The 26586-nt window shown below is 49.1% G+C and overlaps 1 protein-coding gene across 5 annotated transcripts in view; it reads right to left on the bottom strand.

Moving 5' to 3' along the window:
* plce1 (phospholipase C, epsilon 1) overlaps positions 1-26586 on the bottom strand; it is a 619267-nt gene that overhangs the window by 258855 nt on the left and 333826 nt on the right. For all 5 annotated transcript variants that reach the window (XM_072479048.1, XM_072479049.1, XM_072479051.1 and 2 more), the window contains one exon: positions 10779-11064. In XM_072479048.1, the coding sequence (XP_072335149.1) occupies positions 10779-11064 (286 nt within the window). The remainder of the gene's footprint in view (positions 1-10778; positions 11065-26586) is intronic.

Genomic DNA, 26586 nt, shown 5'->3' on the forward strand with positions numbered 1-26586 from the left:
GTTGCCAAGTGCTCAATGCTGTGTTACCAACTCATAATTTCAAAGGGAATTTTATTTTCCCCAACTTTATAAGAATTTTGAAACAGATTGCACAACATTAGGGGTCAAGATTTACCACTGTGTAGATGACAGCAAGATAAAGCTTAGCCGGGGAAACAAAAATGATCAATTTCCTGACAAGCTGTGTTGGCACGGTGGAAGAGATGGCCGACCAGCACACATTTGTGATTGCTTACTGCTCCAGGTTATTCTGCTGCTTAAAGTACTGCACATGCAGCCAAATAAGGTAAAGATCGGGGCTGGTTACACGAGGCCTCAAACCCGCTGTTCATAGACATTTTAAAATATGTTGGGTGCAATTCTCCCATCGGGAGTCTAAGTGCCGACGCCGGAGTGAAAACCGGAGTGTTTCACTCCGGCGTTGAAGCCCGCTCCCAGCCACCTATTCTCCCGCCCCCGGGGGGCTAGGAGCGGCGGCGCATCATTCACGTGCGCCGGGCTACGCGGTGCCACGTAAATGACGCGGCCGGCGCCGCGTAACTGGCGCCAACCCGCGCATGAGTGGTTGCCGTCCTCCCCGAGGCCACCCCGCAAGAAGATGTCAGATGGATCTTGCGGGGCAGCGGGGGAAAGGAGGTCCTCCTTCAGAGAGGCCGGCCCGCCAATCGGTGGGCACCGATCGCGGGCCAGACCCCATTTGAGGCCCCCCCCGGTGCAGGAACCCCCCTCCCTCCCACAGGCCACCCCCCCAGCGTTCCCGCGCTGTTCCCGCCGGCAGCGACCAGGGGTGGACGGCGGCGGTGGGAACCCGTCGTATTGGGCAGGCCGCTCGGCCCATCCGGGCCAGAGAATCGCCGCTTGCCCATTGCAAACGGTGAGCGGCGATTCTCCCAACGGCCAGCCGTGATTCTCGCCGCGCCGGTTTGGGGGGGGTGGGAGAATCGCATACGGGCATCGGGGCGGGACACGTGCACTGCCCTGGTGATTCTCCCACCTGGCGTGGGGGGGAGAATTCCACCCGAGAACTTTAATAGGAGAATTGGACTTCAAACCCAATCCAAAAGAGGTCAATAAGATATTTCAATCTTTTGAAGGTGACATAATATTTATACGGCAATGCCTTCGGTGGATGAAAGGGCACAGGTTGGGAGTCAATGATTTAATGTGTGTTCCCACTTGTGCCAGGGAGTGACACTGGGATTTTAACGTCAAATTTCCAAACTGAAGAGGAAAGGAATTGCAGGCATTGGGTGGGGGGGGGGGCGTAAAGAGGTTGTAGATTTGACTAAGTGTAATAAAAGGATCTACATATACAGTTATTAGCAGCATTCATGGCATAGTTTTATTCAGGAGGTAAAGTCAGTCGAGGAGCAGACTTTTAAGGGGTAATCCTACGTTCCTGGCAGGGAGCCACACTGGTAGAGAATATGAGCTGCCGGGCCAAGCTACAACCCTATTCTCTAACCCAATGTTTTTAACACTTTTTTCCCCGGACCCACCTTTACCAACCGGTCGACCTTCGTGACCCACGCAGGCCGACCTTCGCGACCCATGCCTGCTGATCTTCATGACACACCATTTTCGCTTACCTTTAATGCAAGAGGTGAGCCTGCTTTGTCCTCATGATCTCACTTGCTTTGTCATTCAATGTTATATTTCTGCTAAGGATTTCAGCTGATGATTTAAGCTCTCGCTGAATCCTTGGAAAAAAAAATCAAGCGGTCCGCGAACTCGCCATGCTTAGTCTTCAAATACCTTTGAAGTTTTGAGGATTTTAAACTCTCATTTGCCAGTACTTCCCTGTACATAACACACATAGGTTTTGCATCCTGATATTCCTGTGGCACAATTAACAAAGCCATACCTCAAGAAACTACTTTTATACTGCTTTGTTCCCAATTTCAGTTTTTTCTTTGTTGGCTGTTCACCAGGGGCCCTGAAGCTCTGTACAGAGCTAACACCAGCACTGCTCTATCCTGCCGTGGACTCTCCTGTGCAGCTCAGTTGTTAGTTCCTGGTCAGGAGGTACACTGCCTGTTTGTGTCTCTGGACCTCTCTTACTTATAACAAAATGATCCATTTTCAGTTCTTCACAGATCCTTGCCTTTTCTTTCTCACAGCTAGAAAATGGAGGAATAGCCAGCATGCCAGAACAGTGGTTAGCACTGCTGCCTCACAGCACCGAGGACCCGAGTTTGATCCCAGCCCTGAGTCACTGTCCATGTGGAATTTGCAAATTCTTCCCCTGCCTGCGTAGGTCTCAACCCCACAACCCAAAGATGTGCAGGGTAGGTGGATTGGCCATGTTAAAATTGACCTTTAATTGGAAATAATATGAAAAATTTAAAAATAAAATGGAGGAATCTCCCCTCTGGGATTTCGCACCAAAATCACAGACTTACATGTTCGAAAGACTGCATATTGTCCATTTAAAAGCCGGTCCTGGCCAAAATTCTCAATTAAAAAACCAGTCACATCTCCCATGATTGGAAACGGCACAACCGATTGCTCCGCGACCCTCCCAACACCTGCCCACTACCACCCGCGGGTAAGACCTGCACTTCGAGAAACCCTGCTCTAACCCAGGCATTGTCAAACCCGGGGGCGTGACCCGCGGGTGGGTCGCGGGCTGATGTCGGGAAGGTTGCGGAGCCGACGTCGCGGCGCTACCGATCGTGCAAATCTGCCTTCAAAACGGCCGCAAACATGCAAAATAAATGCAGCCGCACTGCGCCTGCGTGCCAGATCATCGGGCGCGCACGCGCAAAGCTATGCGCACCGATAATCGGGCGCGCATGTGCAGTGTGGCAGCTTTTTTTTTTTTTAAACAGTCGCAGCTTTTTGTTTGACAAGTTCGGGGAGGTTTTATTCATTTAATTTTCATTTTTTTCATTCTTTTTTTTTTACAAGTTCGGGGGGGGTTTATTTGATAAAATTTTACAGGAAAAAAAAATGCAGAACTTTGAACAGATGAAGACTCCATACTTTCCGACACCGGAAGGCTTCACCTTCATCCAACAGGTTCCATTGGAGGAGCGTGTACGAGGGCCAAAGGGACCCAAAACCATTTCCTCCATTTTTGTCAGCAGCAAACAAGGTAAGAGAAAATGGTGGATCGCGCAGGTCGGCTGGCGTGGGTCGCAAAGGTCGGCCGGCGCGGGTTGTGAAGGTCGGCCGGGTTGGGTCCCGAAGGTTGGCCGGTTGGTAAAAATGGGTCGCCGGAAAAAAAGTTTGAAGAACATTGCTCTAACCCATGCACTTCATGAGTGTACTTCACCACCTGGGCACGAGGGACCAAGGAATTACCCAAACATTTCCCTCCCAAGGCACCATGATCACCAACTGTGAATGGAGACAACAGATTGTGGGTGAATTTCCCCATTCATGACTCTGTCCAAATACTTGCTCTACAGATGCTCCGGAGAGTTTAAAATGTGACCTTTATACAGCGATTGAAATTCTTCTTAAACTCCTTTTTGTAAAGAGTGATGGATTCCTCCCAGCATTTCAGAACTGAAAACATTTGAAAACTGAGCTTCCACACAACCTCCTGTCATCAGCGCTCCTGCATCAAAACTTGGTCAGCAAACTGTGTTTACAGTTCAAATTACTCATGCTCCCCTCCTTCATGTGAATTTAAGCACATCGGAATTATTTTCTATGTTAAAGGGATTATGTAAATGTAAACTGTTATTGAACAGTTACAACATTTTCAGCAGGGGTAACTAACTTAGAATATAACAGAAAATACTCGATTAGACGTTTTGAAATATTTGCACTAAAGGCATACTAAATTATATCATTCCCACCCTATTCAATGCACTAAAAAAAAATCCAGAGCTTGACGTTCCTGTGAAACCCTCTCTCAGAAACAGGTGCTGAAAGAAACTGCCACCCATCCCTTGACCTTCCTTCAATACTATTCCTCCTGGTGTTGGTATTTTGTGTGGAATCCAATGACCTTTTCAGCACATTAGGTGAGCTCACCTCTGCCTGGTGTCGGGAGTGTCAACGTGGCATTTTGCCATAGCCTAAATGGACATGTTTAATCTGAGAAATTCTTTGTTGGAAATTTTCCACCTTTCTGGTGGCAGCCAGCCGCCGTGTGCTCGATGACGAGATAGGATCCAACCTTTGAAGAGGCTCGACTCCCACCACCGTCATGAACTGGCCCACAGGTACACCTTCATGCAGCCACACTGGTGGCAATTGGCAGAAATTCTAGTGGTAACATCATTTTGCACACCTTGCTTCTTTCCGTGTCAGGAGACAAGGCAACACCCGTTCGCTTTGGACCCAAAATTTGGCAAAAGGAAACAAAATAAAATGCCTTTAAAGCCGGGGTAACCAGGAGCTGAAATACATTCCCAACCCATTCAGACAACAGTAGCTGTGTCACAGAATTTCAGCTTACTGAACCATTCCCAGGCCAGGTGGCATATGGGTAGGCCTTTAATTGGAAAAAATAAAATAAATAAAAATATATCCCTTACCATCTCATGCCACAATACCAACCCACACCCACATGACACTGCACTAAATGCAAATACCATTGTGTCAGGTGATCAATGTCAATGAAAGTTTGCAGAAATGTGACACCAGCAATGGAAGACAAAATGAAAATGTAGAATGAAGAAAGGGTTGATTTAAAGGCGTTCACCTCAGGTGGCTGAAAGAAGATTGTGTTGCCTCGTCAAATTAAAGGGGAAAGACAAGCTCCATCCTTGCACAGGGATACTGCTTGTGGATTTATTCAACAAGTCCATCAAAAACAATGTTATCAAATCCAGCTTGGAGTGTCTTTCTCTGTTGCACAGTGTGGCCAAGATAGTAGGGGCTCTGTGTCATGATATGCAGACACACACATAATGATATACAGACAAGCAGCTAATGGACACGGAGAACAGGACATGACCAATAAGCAGGCAGGACACTCCGGGGTGGGATCTGACTATAAAAGACACAAGACACTCACATGCCGCCTCTTTCCACTGATGAACATCTAGAGAGTCAGTCAAGGGTGTTGTTACAATCTCACACCTCCACCACGTGGCTAAGAGCTAGTCTGGTTCAGTCAGATAGAGTAACCACACTTAAGTTAGCAGAGAGTCGAACTCACAGAGAACTGTGCTATTAGTTCAATAAACCTGATTGATCTAAGCTGCATCCAGTTGCAGCCAGTGTTAGACCAGTGTACCTAACACGACATGATACCAGGAGACTACTAATTTAAGGGGGCTTACCTCAATCCGTACCGTGATGACCAGCAAATGTATCCCAGCACCATGGAGAAGATTCAGGCTTCTCACCAGCTCAGGACCTCCGGCAATCTCAGTGCCAACTGGCGGATATTCAAGCAAAAGTTTCTGCTGTACATCGAAGCCTCAGACCTCGAGGGTGCGTCTGATGCAAGAAAGATCGCGCTTCTCCTCTCAACAGCGGGTGATCAAGCCATCGAACTCTTCAACTCGTTTAACTTCACCGAAGGCCAGGACAAGACAAAGTTTCAGACCATCCTGGACAAGTTCGATGGTCACTGTGAAGTGGACACCAATGAAATCTTCGAGCGCTACATATTCAAACAACGTCTTCAAGGTAAAGATGAATCTTTCAATGCCTTCTGAACTAGCATCCGCCTGCTAGCGCTGTCCTGCAACTTTGGTGATATTGCTGACTCCATGATCAGAGACTAAATCGTGTTTGGAGTTCACTCTGATCCTCTGAGAGAGCAGCTACTGAAAATCAAGCATATGACCCTGCCAGTCGGGATTGAAACATGTACAGCGCATGAGCATGCAGAAAATCGGTATGCCCAATACAAATCGGCTGAAAATGAGAAACTTGCCTCCCTCGAGGCAGAGAGTGTGCAGGGCATCTCCTGGATGCAGCTCCTCAGCATTGAAAACAACAGCCATCTCGCGCGCTTTTCCCAGAGCCCCACGCATGCGCGATGCGAACAGGATAACGAAGCGGCCGACACCCACACTGCGCAGTGCAGACATCTGCTGACCGCAATGTGCATGTGCGATGACGTACACCGCGTCACGATGCCGACATCATGACATGCCCGAACTGTGGCAACGCCCACTTAAAGGGACACTGCCCTGCAAGAGGCAGGCGATGTTTAAACTGCGGGAAGCCTGGATACTATGCAGCCTTGTGCAGGTCTGCATCACCAGTCAGAGGCCAGCGCACCCAATTCCGACGACGGCGCGTCCAGAATGTGCAACACCGATTACAGGATTCTGATCTTGGCAGTACAACGGATCCAGAGGACGAGTGCCTGGAGTCCGCCTACCGAGTGGGCATCATTGCCACACGTGAACATGCCACACCTAACTTATCTCGCATTCAGTCCATCCTCGCTGTGGATTTGGAGGACGAATGGAGAGCAGTGAAGCAAGTCAACCGCTGCTCCATCCAGTTCAAGCTGGACATAGGTGCTTCTGCCAACCTCCTCTCACAGGGAGCCTTCAAACGCATCAAGATGCCCCCTAAGGTCCTTCCTGCAGCCTGCCAGCTCCTGGACTATAATGGTAACGCCATCACGGCACTGGGGTCCTGCCATCTACTCGTCTCCAACTGGAGTACCCATGCACGGCTAAGGTTTGAAATTGTCAAGCCGGACAGGGCATCCCTACTGGGCGCGCATGCCTGCAAAAAGCTAAACCTGGTGCAGCGGGTTTATTCAACGACGTACTCCAACGTGGATCATCAAGCTGGCATTGACGACATCCTCGCTCAGTATCCAGTTGTGTTTGACGGGATGGGCACTTTGCCATATCGGTACAAGATCCTACTGCGACCTGATGCCAAACCAGTGGTCCATGCACCACGCCGGGTCCTGGCTCCGCTGAAGGAGCGCCTGACGGAACAGCTCAAGGAGCTGCAGCAGGAGCGCATCATTTCCAGGGTAACCGAACCGACTGAGTCAGCTCGATGGTGGTTAAAAAACCCTCTGGAGACCTGCGCATCTGCATTGATCCCAAGGATCTCAACCAGAATATAATGCGTGAACACTACCCCATCCCGAAGCGGGAGGAACTCACCAGTGAGATGGCACATGCATGGTTTTTCACGAAGTTAGATGCGTCACATAGATTCTGGCAAATCCAGTGGGATGAGTCCAGCAGAAGGCTCTGCACCTTGAACACACCGTTTAACAGGTACTGCTATAACGTATGCCATTCGGCATCGTCTCAGCATCGGAGATATTTCATCGCATTATGGAGCAAATGATGGAGGGCATCGAAGTGGTTCGTGTGTATGTGGACAACGTCATCATATGGTCCAGGACCCCTGAGGAGCATGTTTCCCGTCTCCAGCAGGTATTCCGCCGTGTCCACTGCAAATGGCCTGAAGCTGAACAGGACCAAATGTTGCTTTGGCATGACGACACTCTCAAGTTCCTAGGAGACCAAATCTCTCAGCAGGGCGTGTGCCCCGACACAGACAAGGTCAAGGCCATCGCAGCCATTAAGGTCCCGGAAGACAAGAAGGCGGTATTGCACTTCCTGGGCATGGTCAACTTTCTGGGCAAGTTCATCCCAAACATGGGCTCACACACCACGACCCTCCGAAACCTAGTGAAGAAGTCCACTGCCTTCGAGTGGAAGGCAGCACATCAGGCAGAGTGGTTGGAGCTGAAAGCCAAGCTCACCACTGCACCCGTATTGGCATTTTTCAACCCAGACAGGGAAACAGAAATCTCGGCAGATGTGAGCCAGGATGGCATCGGTGCGGTTCTGCTGCAACGCGATGACACTTCATCCTGGGCACCGGTTGCCTACGCATCAAGGGCAATGATGCCCACCGAACAAAGGTATGCACAAATCGAGAAGGAATGCCTGGGCCTTCTCACTGGCAGTCCCAAGGTTAACGACTATGTCTACGGCATGCCGACATTCACAGTCGAGACGGATCACAGGCCCCTGGTCCACATTATCCACAAGGACCTTAATGACATGACGCCTCAGTTGCAGCGCATCCTCCTCAAACTCAGAATGTACGACTTTGACCTGGTTTACACACCTGGCAAGGAGCTCATCATTGCCAATACACTGTCCCGCTCCATCACCATGCCTAGTGAACCACTGAACGTCATCCGGCAAATTGAGTCACAGGTTGAGTCACAGGTGCAGCTGTGTGCTAGCACCCTCCCGGCATCCGATGAGAAGGTGATTCGTATCTGTGAGGAGACAGCCAAAGACCCCCCCTTGCAGCATGTTATGCAACATCTAGCCGATGACGGGCAAAAAGGGCAGTGCCCTCAATTTTTCAATGTAAAGGACGACCTGACGGTGGTTGATGGTATCCTCCTCAAACTGGACCGGATTGTCATTCCACACAGTCCCTAGAGCTTGGTGCTCCATCAAATCCATGTGTGCCACCTGGGTGTGGAAAAGTGCAGACACAGAGCCAGGCAAGCTGTCTACTGGCCCGGGATGAGCCGGACATCGCAAACATGGTCCTTAACTGTGTGACCTGTCAATGCTTCCAGCCAGCGCAGAGTAAGGAAACACTTCAGCAGCATGAAATCAAAACCTCTCCGTGGTCCAAGGTTGGCATCGACCTCTTTCATGCAAATGGTCGTGATTACGTGTTAATCATTGATTACTTTTCCAATTACCCTGAAGTCGTGAAGCTCTCAGACCTCACATCTCGGACCGTCATCAAGGCCTCTAAGGAGACGTTCTCCAGGCATGGTATCTGTCATGTGTGACAATGGCCCGTGCTTCAGCAGCCATGAATGGTCTCTGTTTGCCCAGTCGTATCAGTTCAAACACGTCACTTCCAGCCCACACTATCCACAGTCAAACGGAAAAGTTGAGAAAGGGGTGCACATAGTGAAACAGCTCATCTGCAAGGCCACGGATTCTGCTTCTGACATCTACCTCACGCTGCTTGCGTACAGAGCAACCCCACTATCCACTGGCATGTCGCCGGCTCAACTCCTGATGAACAGGGACCTGCGAACGACACTACCAGCCATACACGTGCCCAACCTGGATCACCTCCCGGTGCTGCAGAATGTGCAGCAACTCCGAGACCAGCAAAAACAGGGCTATGATGCTCATGCCACCGATTGATGGTTCTGTTGTGCGACGAAACAGACGGGCACTGCGCAAAATTACCTGCCCGCAACCACATTCTTCTCCGTTTCCTTCTGTTGTTTTGCCACCTCCTGATACCTCGACTCACGAGGCCACCAGTCAGGCTTCAATCCCGCCCATCAAGACGCTGTCGGCCCCACCACCACCTCTCTGGCGGTCGACCAGGATCAGACACAAGCCACAGAGACTGGACTTATGAACATTTGTTCTGTTTGCTATGTTCTGTGTTCTCGCATTAGACAGCTGTTTTCACATGTACATATGTTCACATCCACTGCATGTATAAATGTTAATATTGGCCTATTCTTGTAAATACGTTCACATATGTCATCCAAACATGAAAAAAAAGGGGAGATGTCATGACATGCAGCCACACACATAATGATATACAGACAAGGACACAGAGAAGAGGACATGACCAATAAGTAGGCAGGACACTCAGGGGTGGTATCTCACTATAAAAGACACGAGGCACTCACACTCCGCCTCTTTCCACTGATGAACATCTAGAGAGTCAGTCAAGGGTGTTGTTACAATCTCACACCTCCACCACGTGGCTAAGAGTTAGTCTGGTTCAGTCAGACAGAGTAACCACACTTAAGTTAGCAGAGAGTCGAACACACAGAGAACTGTGCTAACTGTGCTATTAGTTCAATAAACCTGGAGTATCTTTCTGATCTAAGCTGCATCCAGTTGCAGCCAGTGTCAGACCAGTGTACCTAACACGACACACTGCTGGAGGAAATATTAGCACCTTCTAATGAACTAACTGCTTTAGCTGGCACTTGGCGCATTAAAAAAACATCAAACCTCAAAGGTCACATGAATAGCTTCTGCTGGGAAACAGGGAAAGGTTCAGTCTAATCCATCTAGATTTATAATAAGTGACAAGCCCCCCCATTTTTACATCTCATTGTGTTTCCCCTTGCAAATACCGATATCAGCCTTACTGATTCACCCTCAGGCAGCATGCAGCCCGAAGTACTTCACTGTTCCATTGGTCCATTTAATGTTTCACAACACACAGAGTACAGCCAATCATTAACCCCTGCACAGCTAAAATACTTTTGAAGCCTTTAACATTTTGATCACAACATTTTCAGAAGATTAAAGTATCAGCATTTGCAAACATTGATGCAAACATTGATGATCTTTCAAAAAACTAGCAAATGGAACAGGACGGAGTCCATCTGTCATTTCATTAATAGAATTAAAGGCTTCTTAGCTCCGTATAGCACTGCATCTTTTGCAGAATTCCGCAATAACGCCCAGAAACAGTCAGCAACTGTGATCAACCGACCAGTCAAACGGTTTCTGCAGCAACCCACTGAGAACAAGCAGGAAAATCTAACTAGCAAATCAGAAATAAAACCATGAAGGGGGTCACTTCATTCTTCAGAAAGAAAACATTCAACATGGACAAATAAATCATTCCAGCAGCAAGGAACATGTCAGAATTATGCTGTTCAATTTCAGTTTATGAGCAATAAGAGCTCATTTAAATGCCTGCTGCATTAATTCAGAATGCAGAACAGCATTTAATAAAGTCAGATATTGAAATGTTTGCTTGAGCTGAGTTAGATCCAACGAGACAGACTTCTTTACTACCCTCAGTGCTCACATTGTGTATCGGGGAAACAGCACAGTTTGTTCAGATACACTTACCTTTCAGCATCACTCTTCCAGGCGGTGCCCCTAAAGGACTCGGAAGCGCACTCCTTGCCCCGGTGGCTGTGATTGCTTCTAGCAGAGCGCCAGCCACGTGGTCAGAAACAGCAGTCCTGTGTAAGGTGGCACGGAGCTCAGGCACAGCATCATGGACACATAGTTTTATGCAAGTCCCACCTCCACAGCCTCTGTAGACGACTGTCGAAGCCAAGATCTTTCTCGATGGATGCAGGAGGTAGTCGAGTGACTCTGCTGTTCCCGCTCCTCTCAGTGCATTATGAACCTGCAAACAATTGGAGCGACAGGTCATTGCAGAATGTTAATGGAAAAATTGATCGTTGAATAAAACTGAAGATGCTGTGAAGCAGATACCCGCGCCATAAAGATTTAAAAATACTAAAATGGTACGAAGAATCTGGAATTAATTTACCTGACTGAGGTCCAATTTATAGATCCTCAAGAGAAGTGTGACATATATTTTTCTGTCACTTGTTCCTTAACAATTACATGTCAGCTTTCCACTATTTAACACTCTATTTTCTGTGATTCCATCAGTTCTTCTCTAACTCTAACTTAGACTCTTGGAACCTTAAGGGGGAAGAGTGCACAGACACTCCAAACTGGAGGATAGGGGATTCTCCACAGTAGAAATGCTTTGTAGTAGATCTCCACTAATCAGTTCCCACAAAGTGTTGAAGGGTTACTCTCCCTCTCCAGTGCAGAGTGACCCAGACTCTTGGTATTTTTCAATGACATTCCTAACTAATTGGGTCAAGATTGAACAATCCAAACCCTTGTCTTTTTATTCCTCTGTGCAGCTTTATGTGGTAACATTCTTGTGTCACATCCAAAGAATAAAAGCAAAAAAATCCAAGTAATTTGTTTACACAAAATATATATATTTTTTTAAGTGCCAAGTAATACATTTGGTCCAAACAAAGTGTTTTGTAACCATTTGAGTTAGTACTGTGGCTAACTTAAGGAGAAGGGTTACGACGAGAGGGCACAGCTCTTGCTCCAGCAAGTGTGCACGTGACCTGAATGTACAAGTTAGCCAGCAATGTGAAACTGAGTGGAAAGTTCTCAAAATATCTTTGTTTTATTGTTAACGTTCTCCATACATTTAATTAGTATTTCTTTTTTTGGAAACCTGAAAGCACATCTTGTGAAAAATAAAATGGTCACAGGAGGTTCCCTCCATTACAATGCTGAAACAAAGTGATGAGCAAATTGTTATGTTGGGAAATTGACTACACAAGAGTCCTTCCCAAATATTTTATAACAGGGCTTCCCGAACTGGGGGTTGTGGGGTGGGCAATACGAGACTCTGGGCTTGCGGGTTCCAAGGCAGCATTGGCTGCTATCGGGCTATGACCCAATCCTAACAGCTATCACCCTTTCAACCCCTACTTTTGTTTTGAACTGTGTGTATGGTGCAAATATCCGATGTTTGAGGCCTGGGGCGTCATTCTCCGACCCCCCGCCGGGTTGGAGAATGGCCGTTGGTCGCCGTGAATCCCGCCCCCGCCGAAGTCTCCGGTACCGGAGATTGGGCCGGGGCGGGGCGGGAATCGGGCCGCGCCGGTTGGCGGGACCCCCCGCTCAATTCTCCGGCCCGGATGGGCCGAAGTCCCGCCCAGAAATTGCCTGTCCCGCCGGCGTAAATCAAAGCTGGTATTTACCGGCAGGACCAGGCGGCGTGGGCGGGCTCCGGGGTCCTGGAGGGGGTGCGGGGCGATCTGACCCCGGGGGGTGCCCCCACGGTGGCCTGGCCCGCGATCGGGGCCCACCGATCCGCGGGCGGGCCTGTGCCGTGGGGGCACTCTTTCCCTCCGCCTCCGCCACAGCCTCCACCATGGCGGAGGCGGAAGAGACTCTCCCCACTGCGCATGCGCGGGAAACTGTCGGCGGCCGCTGATGCTCCCGTGCATGCGCCACATTTCCGCGCCAGCTGGTGGGGCAACAAACGCCATTTCCGCCAGCTGGCGGGGCAACAAACGCCATTTCCGCCAGCTGGCGGGGCGGAAATCCCTCCGGCGCCGTCCTAGCCCCTCAATGTTGGGGCTCGGCACCCAAAGATGCGGAGCATTCCGCACCTTTGGGCCGACGCGATGCCCGTCTGATTGGCGCCGTTTTTGGCGCCAGTCGGCGGACATCGCGCCGTTGGGGGAGAATTTCGCCCCAGATTCCTATTCCTAAAAGCCAGTGAAAAAGGTAAGTTATTAAAAACCCCTGAAGATTAAACACTTTGTGCCCTTCCACAGGTCTCTTCTCCTCCACCATCACCAGTACCCCCACTCCCTGCCCCCACACACACTCAGAGGTCTCAGAGAGGGGTGGTGGCAATTTTTAGGCCTCAACATGGGATCACACTGGAACCAATTTGGGAAGCACTGTTGTACAACAATGCACCTTAAATTCCACAAAAATTTCATCCCTGCCTGTGGCCTTGCGTTCTTCTTTCTTCTGTGTTACTCATCTTTGGAATATTTCAATAGCAGGTGGGTTAGCATACTGTGTTGGATGGCAGAACCGGGTAGAATTCTGTCCTATTACTTCTGGGAATTGTTAAATCCAGCCTGGATTGCTGGAATAAAAGCCTCCCCAGTCCCAGATGTGCACACCCCAAGTGGAATGGTTTACCTCCTAAACTACCCACCGTATATCGGCCCTTGGAGGAAACTAGTGTAGCAAGTGTCGGTGGGGAGTTAAGGTCATTTTTACAGGCAAGACAGCGCAAAAACAGATTCACTCTGCATCCGACCAGCGGCACACTCAAAACTGACGTCCCAAAAATGGGAAAGCTGATGCATTTTCCAACAGCCACAATCCACAACTTGATCAGTGGAAAAATGCACCTCTAAATAAAACAAACAAATTGCTTCAAGTGAACCGCGCAGCCTGCCTTTAACCAACTCCAAAAAAGCAGTAAATGCTATGTGTATTAAAAACTTCAAACAATCTCGCATAGGGAGGCGCTCAGCACCACCTGCCTGCTGTATTGTTGACAGCTGTTAACTAATAATTACTTTCTCTACATTCTCATTTAGAACACTCAGGGAAGGAAATGCTATTAACTCCCGCAAAACCTGCCATCGTCTTAATCTCACACTGAGCTAGCAGCATTCCAAAATGAGACCAACAATGACTCAACCGAACCTTAAAACCAAAGCCAATTTTGAAAATCCCAGCAACATTTCCTTAATGTACAGAGCAATTAAATTGTACTAAATTAGCAAGCTGCCTTAATTGAATTGAGGTCAATAAAATCAGAACACTGAGATTGTACCACCAACACACTGGCAAATACACATATATATATACATTTAGTGCAAATTTACACTTAACCAGAGATAGGAACCTACAAATTGCAATGGATGTACGACACCGCCCTTCCCTCCTGATTCAAATGCTGACAAGAATAGTGGGATGTACCATTCTTTTCGTTTGCTTGCTACAAGGGTCCCACCTGCCTGATTGTCTCAAATTATTGTTCAGTGGTTAGAAAGACCAAAGTCGAGACATCGGGCGAAATTCTCCCCCAACGGCGGGATGCCCGCCGACTGGCGCCAAAGCCGGCGCCAATCAGACGGGCATCGCGCCGGCCCAAAGGTGCGGAAGTCTCCGCATCTTTGGCGGCCTAGCCCCAACATTGAGGGCTAGGCCGGCGCCGGAGGGATTTCCGCCCCGCCAGCTGGCGGAAATGGCGTTTGTTGCCCCGCCAGGTGGCGCGGAAATGCGGCGCATGCGCGGGAGCGTCAGCGGCCGCTGTCAGTTTCCCAGCGCATGCGCGGGAGCGTCAGCGGCCGCTGTCAGTTTCCCGCGCATGCGCAGTGGGGAGAGTCTCTTCCGCCTCCGCCATGGTGGAGGCCGTAGCGGAGGCGGAAGGGAAAGAGTGCCCCCACGGCACAGGCCCGCCCGCGGATCGGTGGGCCCCGATCGCGGGCCAGGCCACCGTGGGGGCACCCCCCGGGGTCAGATCGCCCCGCGCCCCCCCCCCAGGACCCCGGAGCCCGCCCACGCCGCCTGGTCCCGCCGGTAAATACCAGGTTTGATTTACGTCGGCAGGACAGGCAATTCCTGGGCGGGACTTCGGCCCATCCGGGCTGGGAATCCAGCGGGGGGTCCCGCCAACCGGCGCGGCCGGATTCCCGCCCCCGCCCAATCTCCGGGAGCGGAGACTTCGGCGGGGGCGGGGGCGGGATTCACGGCGGCCAACGGCCATTCTCCGACCCGGCGGGGGGTCGGAGAATGACGCCCATCATTCCTACTTTACCATTAACTGAATTATGTTGACAATCTAAATTAGAGCTGCGAAGAAAGCAAAATACTGCAGAAGCTCGGAATCTTAAAAAAAAGGGAGAAAATGCTGGAAATATTGACCAAGTCTGGCAGCAGTTCATGTTTCAGCTCAATGGACTGTCGTCAGAACTAGGAAAAGTTACGGATGGAACAAGTTTTAAGCAGAAGTCAAAGTAGGCCAGAGAGAGGAAAGGAAAAAAAAAGGTCTGTGATAGGGTGAAAGGTAGGAGAGGTTAAATGACAAACATGAGTTGGCACAAAGTTGGCATAAAAGCTGTAAAGGGCCTTGGGGATGTGGGAATATGGGATTATGAAAGGCCATGGTGGCTGGGTAGAAGAGCATTGGTTGGCATAGAGGGTATGCATGGCCATGGGTAGAATGGAATGGGTTGGTATGGGGGTATGAGAGATCATGAGCAGGATTCTCCCATACTGCGCCGGCTGGGAGAACTGCTTTGCCTTACGGGTCCTACCACTACGCCTTGGTGTTTCCCCAGACGGTACAGCAGGAGTGGAGGCGGACTGCTGAGACTCCTGCCCTGCGACGTGGCTCCCCGTCGGCGTGCGTTTCCTGGGGCGGCCTGGCTTCGGTGAGCCAGACTGCTCGGCGGGTTTGCTGGGTGGCATGGTGCCACCCTGTCCTGCCCGCTGCCCACCAGATGCAATAGGGACGGTACGGGGGGGAGTCCGGGTGTTCCGGGACCTGCCTTGCTGGAGTAACCGGGACGGGCCCCAGAACCTCCTCCTCACTCGGGGAGTCCGGTGGCCCCTGGGCCTCACTATGGGACGGTGATGTGAGCGGAGACAATCGCCGTTGTACCACTGACACCTGGCGCTGCCAGTAATGGAGGCCGGCTGCGGCATCGACCTGGGTCTGAACGTTCAGAGCGACGGAGCTCAGGGAGTGAGACATCCCTGTCAGGGACTGTGCAACCTCCCGTTGTGATTGTATGACGCCATCCAGCACGTGGGCAAGGCAGCTGATGCTCTCAGCGATGGCCTGCTGAGACTGGGCCAGACCCCGGAGCACGGCGGCAATGTCCAGTTGGCACTAGCACATGGCTGCCTGTGAGAGGGCAGCCCTCTCCTGGGCCAAGGATGACGCCTGCACATGAAGCCCCACGCCTTGCAGAACCTGACCCATGGCCGAAGCCATTGCCCCCATTGCCTCCACTGAGGACGCCACCCGTGCGGAATTCATCCGTCTCCGTGCACCCGATCAAGGTGTGAAAATGTTTATCCTGATCTGCACTTGGTCCCCCTTATGTAGAACGGAATCACATCATGAGAAGCAAATATAGTGTACAAAATTGGAAAATATATTTCTATTTCACCCCAAGGAAATGTTTGTGGTCCTGAAGTCTTGGAAGGGCATCCTCCACATTTTATACGTTACAACACTTCAAAAAAGGTACTTCATTGGCTGGAAAATGACTTGAGACATTGTGATCACGAAAATCAATATACGAATGCAAATCTTTCATTTATCTTGCATTGGGATGGTGCCAGCAGAAGAGAAGCGTGTGTTGGGTTGCAATGAAGGAGTCGACTAGGATATTGCAAAAGAAGGGCGGAATTCTCCCCTACCCGGCGGGGCGGGCGGTCCCGGCGGCAAGGAGTGGCATGAACCACTCCGGCGTCGGGCCGCCCGGAAGATGCGGAATCCTCCGCACCTTCAGGGGCTAGGGCGCGAGTTGGCGCATGTGCGGTAGCACCAGTGTCTGCTGGCATCACCCCAGCGCATGCGCAGGGGGGGTTCGTCTCTGCACCGGCCATGGCGGAGGTCCACAGCAGCCAGTGCGGAGGGAAAGAGTGCGGGACGGGGGTGAGGGCCCAGGTCGGCGGCGCCGGCGGGACAGGCGTGGGGCGCGGGGTGAGGGCCCAGGTCGGCGGCGCCGGCGGGACAGGCGTGGGGCGCGGGACGGGGGTGAGGGCCCAGGTCGGCAGGTCAGGCGTGGGGCACGGGACGGGGGTGAGGGCCCAGGTCGGCGGCGCCGGCAGGACAGGCGTGGGGCGGCAAGCGCTAGGACCGCGCGGAGCTCCCTCACCGGGGACAGCGGTGGTCGGGGCCCAAGTCGGCGGAGCCGGCGGGTCAGGCGTGGGGCGCGGGAGGGGGGTGAGGGTGGCGTTCGGGACGCGAAAGACCCATTCCTCTCCGTGGAGAGTGTTGGCCGGCACCCAAATCGGGATCGCCGGCGGCGGGTCGTACATGGACTGCGGGGAGGGGGGTTGGGGAGCGTAGGCGGCGTGCAGGGCTCCCAGTTTTCCCGGGGCCGCGGTGGTCGGGACCCAGAGCGGCTGTGCCTGCCGGTCGTACATGGCGTGCTGGGGGGGGTTGGGAGGCATAGACTGCCTGTAGGGCTCCCTGTGGCCCCGGGACGGCGGCGACCTCGCGGGATCGGCACACCACCGCATAGTGGCCCTTTTTCCCGCAGCTTTTGCAGATGGCTGCGCGGGCCGGACAGCGTTGTCGGGGGTGGTTCGCCTGGCCCCCGGTGCGACTCGGCGTTTGGGTCGCGCAAGCCTGTGGGGTGTCCGGGGGGGAGGGGTTTGCCGCGACGGGTACGTACGGGGCCCAATGGCCTGCCGCGCGGTCGGGGCCGTAGGCGCGGGTAGCGCGGCGTAGAACTCGTCCATCGATTCTTCGGGAGCTTGCCGTCTCGTCGCGAGCTGGTAGCGAGCGTAGATTTGGTTAACTGGGCGGACATAAAGACTTTTCAGTGCTGCGAACGCCGTCTGGAAATCGTCAGTGTCTTCAATGAGGGTGAAAATCTCCGTGCTCACCCTCGAGTGCAGGACCTGCAGTTTTTGTTCGTCTGAGACCCGGCCAGTGGTCGGTCTGAGGTAGGCCTCGAAGCAAGTCTGCCAGTGTTTGAAGGCTGCTGCCGCATTCACTGCGTGGGGGCTGATCCTCAGGCATTCTGGAATGATCCTGAGCTCCATAGTCCTTTTTAGGCACGCTTAATAAATTGTGGCGCACAAAGACTCCATGAGACGAAAAGAGTGAAGTCGATGAGGCTTTATTAAGCGTGTCTGTTCCCCAGCAGCCCGATAGTAAACTGGCCTGCGGGGGAAGGCACCGGCTTCTTATACTTCGCCTTCAGGGCGGAGTATGAGGTCAACGGCCAACCAGGACCCGGGATCTGTCAGCCAATGACATTAGGGCTTCCAGTCCCACATGACCCCCAATACATACTACCACACTAAACAAGCTTCACTTTCAGTTTTCCAAGCTTTACAAAATCCCGTTGAGCCATTTAAAGAATATTTAAACCAGGAACAAAACACAGAGTTTTGCTAGTTGCATAGCAATGAAGGGGTCTGTACATTTGGAAAATTAAGGTAAAAAGGCTGCCACCGGTACAATTTATCCGAAATAAAAGGCAACCTTTTGATTAATATGCTGAAGTAAAGCACTTCCAGGTGGGAATTCTTTTCTCCCGGCCAGAAATTTAATCAACAGTTATGCATTAACATAAAGGGAAGTTGTATAATCAATTGAGATTCATTGCTGAAAAATCTTTTCTAAATATAACAAGAGCCCTTTCACATCTCAAATAATTGTGCTGCATCAGTTCTAGAGGAATATCATTTTGAGGTTAAAACGACATTGGCCGAAATCTTCCGCCCTCGTTCACGGCTGGGATTTCCCGTGCTGCAAACAGTTTTGGCTGGAATGTCAAATTTTCTGTTCTCGCTCGCAACACAGAACTGTTCTCAAATCATTCCCCCCCCCCCCCCCCTTGTCCAGTCTCTTCCCATCTACAAACATAACGCTTCTGATGTCCGAAACAATGTTGACCAATTTCCAGTTTCCTCGCCCAACAGAAGTCCAGTCCCCCAGCACCCTGCACCAGGAAGGTGGGAGGACCCTTGCCTGTGCTGTCACCATTAGAGTGTTGATGTATGGTTCTTCCATCTAAAACCAAAAGGTACCCAAATACTGGGCGTGATTCTCCCAAATAAATTCTAAGTTAATTTGTGGCGGGTTTCTCAAAGGGTTTCTCGTCAGCTCTGCCGGCGAGTTCCCCACCCCTATTCAATGACACTAGTCACTTTTCTGGGCCTGTGGAGTTTCTCACCGGTTTAGCCCACACTTAGGGTGGCACTGTTGGGGGGTGGTCCAGGGGCGCACGAGCCGGCCAAAGGGGGGGGGCACTATTTTGCAGGCCGTCGGCATGCGTATTCCCGACTACGGACCCGGCAATTTTCCGGGTCATATCGGCAGCTATAGCTGGGTGCTCCACGCTGCCGGCATGCTAGCCCCCAGCTAATATGGAGGATCGATGGCCATTTTGCGCTGAATGTTCGGGCGTAAAACGCCACTGTTTCCACGCTGGCGTGTGGACATAGCCTCACAGTCGGAGAATGCAGCTCCTAGAACTTTTTTTTTTAGCTCTAGGAAGGTGAACTCGGAGATCTGGCTGCCATTTTGAAAGGGTGCCCCGATCTCTAGCTGAGCTTGTGGGTCCCCCACAGTCCCCACCCATGGGCAATGTGTAGCCATGTAAAATGGCTGACTCCCGATTAGAATGGCCAAACCCCGATTTAAAATGGCGAATGGAAGAGGCTGATGGGAAAATCAGCCAACAGGACTCAAACAGACAGCTGCAGGCAAAACTGTGTATTCGCCTCTGGGGAAGCCAGACCAAACCGATACCTGCAGCCATCAACATGACAACACCCAAGGCATCTGCATATTAATCAGCAATCCCCGGGAACAATTGATACAAAATAGACACACAAAGCCGACCCAGACCATTCGGCGTCAGCAGGAGCTGACACAAAAAGAGGTAAACGACCACCCCTCGATCATGGAATCGCTCCAGTATTGGAGAATATCGAACCAAGTGATTGGGACCAAGTCCAATCACTTGGAACCAGGTACAAGGTCCGCTCCGAGAGGCGGGAAGCCCCTGGGGACTATAAGAATAGGGGCCAAGTTCAAATCGACCCTTCTTTCCCTTCTTCCCCTCTCCGCACCCTTCGAGACCCTTCTGCAAGAGAACGTAAGTTTTACTCCAACGATTGCTACGAGATAGGCACTCCTGACTATCGACCTGTACCAGCCTTTGAATCCCGCAGGCTCAGAACCCATTCGAAAGGCCATTCGTTTCCCTGACCTGGTGGGCCATTTCCAAAGTTAAGTATTGGCCTGTTAGATGTAGGAAGTAGCTTAGAAGTAGAATTAATGTATAAGTATTAATTGCTGTATATATAATAAATGAGCGTTGATTTAACTCTTACTAAGCGGTGTGTTGGATTATTAATCATTACTCGGACTTGAACCACGTGGCGGTATCAGAAAGATACCTGGCGACTCAAGAGCAAAGGTGACAGAATTAGAGCAATTAAACTAAGGCTAAAACGAGCAACAAATGTCACCCCCCAAACACATGGACACTTCCCCAGACTTCCCAAGTGAGGACACCCCGTTGTGGGGGTCCCTCCTCTTCAGGGCCCCCAAAAGCCCCCTAACAGCACCCCCTCCCTTCTAGGAACCCCACAGGTCAACCCCCAAAACCCCCGGAGGCCCCACTCCACCATCATTCACGCCCATAAGCGGGCAATTTATGTCCACCTAAGGGCCTCAATTCATTGCCACTAATATTAATCCAGCTGTGGGTGGGGCCTCTGTTGTGTGTGTTTTAATGGCTCCCAGAGGGTGGGGTGAGGTGTGGTTGGGGGTCCCTCATTCAAAGGTATCAGAGATGGAGTAGCCATCTCCCTGCCCATTCCCCTGACTCCCTCCTCCCAGCTCATGTATCCCGGCCCATGAATGCCATCCCACTCAAGTGTCAAGATAAAATGAAGCTGGGTGTTTAACAGATAGCAAATTAGCATTTCCGCCTAGCCACAAGGCCGGTATGATTCACATTGCCATGGAGAATTCACCCCAATGAAACACATGTTGATTTATCCAGTTGCGATTGTAATACGAGTTTGGACAATTGACATGAATTGAATGTGAGAAACATTTGCAGCTTATTCTCTGTGGGGTGTAAGAAGAAGAACATTAATTCCCAGGTATTGGCAGTACATGTGCTGAAACAACTTATTGTCACAGGAGTAACGTTTGCAATTGTTTTATTTTAAAATTATTTTGCCCCATTAACTTTCTTCCCATATATCCTTAGGATGCTTATTAATGTTAACATACAGTTCCCTATGCTATCTACTACTCCACGTAAGTGATCAGTTTTCACCAACGTCGAGTATTGATGTGCCTTTTACATTCTGGAACTTCAACTTTAAGCCACATTTTCCATCTAATTCCACCGGATAGTCACTGAGGGCAGTAATTTGGATGAGTTATTTCCTTTCCTAGTTCAGAGAAGCTCGCTGTTGTTCAGTGGTAGCTCTCTTGTCCCTGAGTTGGCAGATTGGGTGTTCATGCCCCCCTCCAAGGACTCAAGCATGTAAAATCCAGGATGACACTTCAGGCTGGCACTGTCAATGGTGGGATATCTTTTGGATCAGATGCTAAAGAAAGTGCATCCGCTCTCTCTGGTGGGCATAAAAGGTCCCACAGCACTATTTTGAAGATGCTCAGGAGAGTTCCACCCAGTGCTCTAGTCAATATTTATCCCTCATCCAACATTGCTAAACATATTACGTGATCATTATTATATGCCATGCGCATATTCTTTTGAAGGTAAAGACCCAGGGAGGACATGAAGAAACTTTTTTCAAATTTATTATGGATCTGGAATGCGCTGCTTGAAAATCTGGCAGAAGCAGGTTCAATAGTAACTTTCAAAAGGGACTTGAGGAAATGTATTTGCAGGGCCATGGGAAATTAATGGGGTAGTGGGACTATGATCATTGTTTCAAAAAGTCAACATAGGCACAACGGGCTATATGGCTTCTTCTGTTCTGCGTCCTCCTATCATTACTGAGGGAGCCATGTTGGGAAATTAAACTAGAGACCTTCCTAATCCAGAGACCCAGGGCAAGATCTGGAAACCCAGGTTCAAATCCCGTCATGGCAGATGGTGAAATTTGAATTCAATAAAAATCTGGAATTAAAAGTCTAATGATGACCATGAGTCACTGATTGTCGTAAAAACCCATTTGGTTTAGGCAAGGAAATCTGCCATCCTTACTTGGTCTGCCCTCCACATCCACAGCAATGTGGCTGGCTCGCAAATATCCTCTGAAGTAGAGAGCAGTTAGGGACAGGCATTAAATGCTGGCCCAGCTAGCGACGCTCACATCCCATAAAAAATAATTTTTTAACAACTCTACACTGAGCAGTGAATTGCCAACTGAAATACTGGGGAGTCTTAGTTCCATCATCTCAAAGACTTGAAAATAATGGGGGATCCTGGTTTAACAAGACTGAAGAACCTAAAGCAATTAATATCAGTACAGAGGAAGTATTGGAGAACTTAATGGGACTGAAAGGTGACAAATCTCTGGACCTGACAGCCAATCCAAATGTTCTGAAAGAGGTGTCCGCAGGGATAGTGAATGCTCTGATTATGATTTTTCAAAATTCCCAATATTCTGGAATGATTCCACGGGTTGAAAAGTGCCAAATGCAACTTTACTGTCCAAGAAAGGAGAGAGAGAGAAAATAGGGAACTGCATGCCAGTTAACCTGACATCAGTCCTCAGGAAAGTGCTGGAATCCATTATTCAGGAAGGGGTAACAGGGTCATTAGAAAATATTGCACGAATGTCAATATGGTTTTACTAATGGGAAATCATGTTTGTCAAATATATTAGGATTTTCTGAGTAGGTAACTAGCATTGTAGATAAGAGGGAACCAATGGATGTTGTATGTTTGGCTTTTTAATAGGCATTCAATAATGTGTCAAACAAAAGGTTGTTGCATGAGGTAAGGGTTCATCAGGCTGGGAGCAACAAAGTAGCATGAATAGAGGCTTGGTTCAAAGACTGAGAGAGTAGGAATGGACAGGTTATTTTTGGGTTAGTGGATCGAGTACCACATGGATCAGTGCTGGGGCCTCAGTTATTTACAATCTATATTAATGACTTAGATGAAAGGACCGAGTGTAATATTTCCCGATGATACAAAGCTAAGTGGGAAAGTAAACTGTGAGGAGCACATGAAGAGTCCACAAGGGGATACTGATAGGTTACATTAAGTGAGCAAGAAGATGGGAGATGCGGTATAATGTAGAAAAAATGTGAGGGTTATTCACTCTGGTCGGAAGAATGAAAAATTTGAATATGTTTTAAATAGTGAGAAGCTATTAAATTTTGGTGTTCAGAGGGCTTTATGTGTTCTTGTACAAGAAACAGTGTTAACATGCAGGTACAGCAAGCAATAAGGCAAATGGCATGTTGGTTCTTACTACAATGGGTTTGGAGTATAAGAATGCGAACTTCTTGCTGCATTTGTAGAGGGCTTTTGAGATATTACATCTGGAACTACGTACAGCTTTGGTCTCCAAGCCTACAGAAGTTTCTTCAGATTAATTCCTGGGATGAGAAGATGAGGAACGATTAGTGCAGAATTGGTCTCTACACTTTGGGATTCTGAAGAATAGAAGGGGTTCTCATTAAAACATAGATTTGAGAATATTTGACAGGGTAGTTCTGAGAGGCTGTTTTCCCCTGGTTGCAGAGTCTAGAACTCAAGATCATAGTCTCAGAATAAAGGGGATCACTGTTTTGGACTGAGAAAGGAGAGATTTCTACACTTGGAGGATTGGAAATTTTGAATGGGAATTGGGAATGGCTGTGGATGCTAGTTGTTGAGTATCGGTAGATTTTTGGACTCGAATAAATGAAGTGACATGGGAACTAGGCAGGAAAGTGGAGTTGAGGTGGAAGATTAGCCAATGATCTTATTGAAAGGTGGAGCAGGCCTGTGGGGGCCACATGGCCTAATCCTGTTTCTATTTCTTATATTCTTACACTAATCCCATCTGGCCAGTGATCCACTTACCCGCATTTATCTTCATTAGAACTCATGAGCACAAATCAATTCATGGAAAGGGCGCTTACAATTCCAATTTAGGGCTTCCATAAAAGGCATAATTATTTTTTTAAACCTTTTTTCTTTAAACAATCCATCCAAGCCAAAAGTTTTTACCTAATTCTTCAATCAACATTATACATCTACTCGAGCCAGACAAGTTTTAAGTTAATCAGTGTTGAAATGTTAATTATAGTTTTTTGAAACTTTGTGCTTTTAAAAGAATTAAACACGGCATTTAGTGGCAGTGATTACAAACAAAGAAAATGTAGTGGGTCTGTACTGTGCGCTAAGCCAGGCAGTGCATGGAACTTTATCTTATTGTTTACAGGCATTCTAAAATATGAACTGATATTGATCATCTTTAGAAGATAAACAAGAATAAACAGTGGTTTACAGAGAATGAATGATGGAGTGTAATTGAGAAGCAGCAAGTGCACAACCTCTGCCTCTGATGGTTGAATGGGTTGCTTGGTCCGTTACATCATGCGTTGCCCATTTTTTAGTAAATTGCACTACAGAAGGAATTTAACAGTTTATGAAATGCACCAATGGAAATTGGAACAACATTACTAAAGTGGAAGGAAGACAATGGGGCTTCTGCTCTCACCGTAGTGACAAAAATTGAATCCCTCAAAGCGTATGTAGTATTCGGAAAACAGAACGAGAGACTTGCACTTATATAGCACCCTTCTTGGACTTAGGATGCTCCAATGTGCTTTACAGTCAGTGAAGTACTTTTGAAATGTAATCACAATTGTAATGTACAGCAGTCAATTAGTGCATAGTAATTCCCACAAATATGATAATAACTAAATCATCAGTTTGAGAGTGTTGTTTGAGTGGTAGTTCTTGGACCTTTCTTTGAATACCACCATGAAGTCTTTTAAGTCCATCTGAGAGGGCAGACAGGGGTCGGAATCATTTGGCCGTTGGAATTCACTGTCCCCGGCGGCAGAGCACTCCCGCCCGTGGGTTTCCCATTGGAGTGAGGTGGCTTCAATGGGGAAATCCCATTGATAAACGGCGGGAAGAGAGAATTCCACTGCCAGCGAATGGCATTGCCACCGGGAAACATGGGGAATGGAAAATCCAGCCCAGGGTCTTCTTTTAGAGTCTCCTCTGAAAGACTGTGGGCGGGATTCTCCGGTTCTCCAGCTGCGTGTTTCACGGCAGCACGCTGTTCGCTGGTGGCGGGATTCTGTCTTCCCGCCGCTTGGCAGTGAGATGTCCCATTATAACAGTCCCACACCACCGGGGGTGCTCTGCCGGTGGGAAAGGTGCATCACAACAGCCGGAGAATTCCGGCCAATACCTCTGAAATTGCAGCACCCCTTGAGTACTATACAAAAGCACCAGACCAAATGTTGTGCTCAGACCTCTGGAGTGGGGTAGAACCCGTAACCTACTGACTCAGAGGTCAGCCACAGCTGACAACCTGAATTAAGTTCAAACAAAATAACAGTGACATGTAAAGAATAAGATCTAAAGAACTAAGTTCAACCACTTTCATGTTTCAACAACATTTTTTTAAAAATCTCTCAACTTATTGTCTGGGGCTCTCTTTGTGTTGTCATAAGGATTGTCTTTATTTCCAAAATCTCAGTGCACATCTCCTTTTGCACAATTATGTCTTGGCACACAACTAAGCAGTTAATTTCCTTAGTAGTCCAGCAGACGACCTTCTAACCATTTGTTTTTGTTGGCCTTTTGAATCCCGCATGTTAAGATGTCACCTCTAATTGGGAGTTCTACATTTTAATCTCCAATTGAAATCTCTGTGCTGTTCCAATAGCTGTTTCCTGAAGAATTTCATCACCTAAAATCTGTTGACTTTTTCTTCAAGTATTTAACAGATAATCTCGGCAATTTTCCATAATCTGGCACTTCCGTACCTAACATGGAAACATTTAGGGCGGGATTCTCCGGCCGTGTTTGCCCGGCGACCGGAGTATCCCGCCCGAGTCAATGGATCTTTCCTTGGCAGCGTCTCGCCGGTGGCGTTCTTGCAGTGGGCGGGGCAGGAGAATCCAGCCCTGTCAGTTTAGAAGTAGTGTTAAATGATGGAATTAGGATTAATGCACTTTAATTGAAAAATAGTCACATTTTATTGACCTTTGCAATTCTTATGCACTCTCAAAACCTTCCTTCTAATGTCCAACATTTAAGACTGATAGCAGGGAGAGTGGAATTTGCATTCGGTTAACATTGAATCCTGAGTATGGGATTGAATCCATTCCGTGGTACTGACTCGTCAATTTGTCAGCTATAAGGAGTCCTATCAATCGTGGTGTGGATTTAGCATTGATAATGACAGAGTAGACGTTTTGCATTGGTTGCAGCTGGAACTGCATGGTACAGGCTCACCATCAAACTAAGTGAAAACATGACTAACTCTGATGTATCTTTGTGAATCACCCCAATTAGACCGGTGCAGAGTAAACTCGTGGCATATATAATTCGACAGTCTTCACCGACTGATTGATCATATTAGAATTAAGTCAGCTGTGTCTATAGATAATAGGATATAATGGGTGGGATTCTCCGGTCCC

Source organism: Scyliorhinus torazame, chromosome 16 (assembly GCF_047496885.1).
Source record: "Scyliorhinus torazame isolate Kashiwa2021f chromosome 16, sScyTor2.1, whole genome shotgun sequence".
Taxonomy (NCBI): Eukaryota; Metazoa; Chordata; class Chondrichthyes; order Carcharhiniformes; family Scyliorhinidae; genus Scyliorhinus; species Scyliorhinus torazame.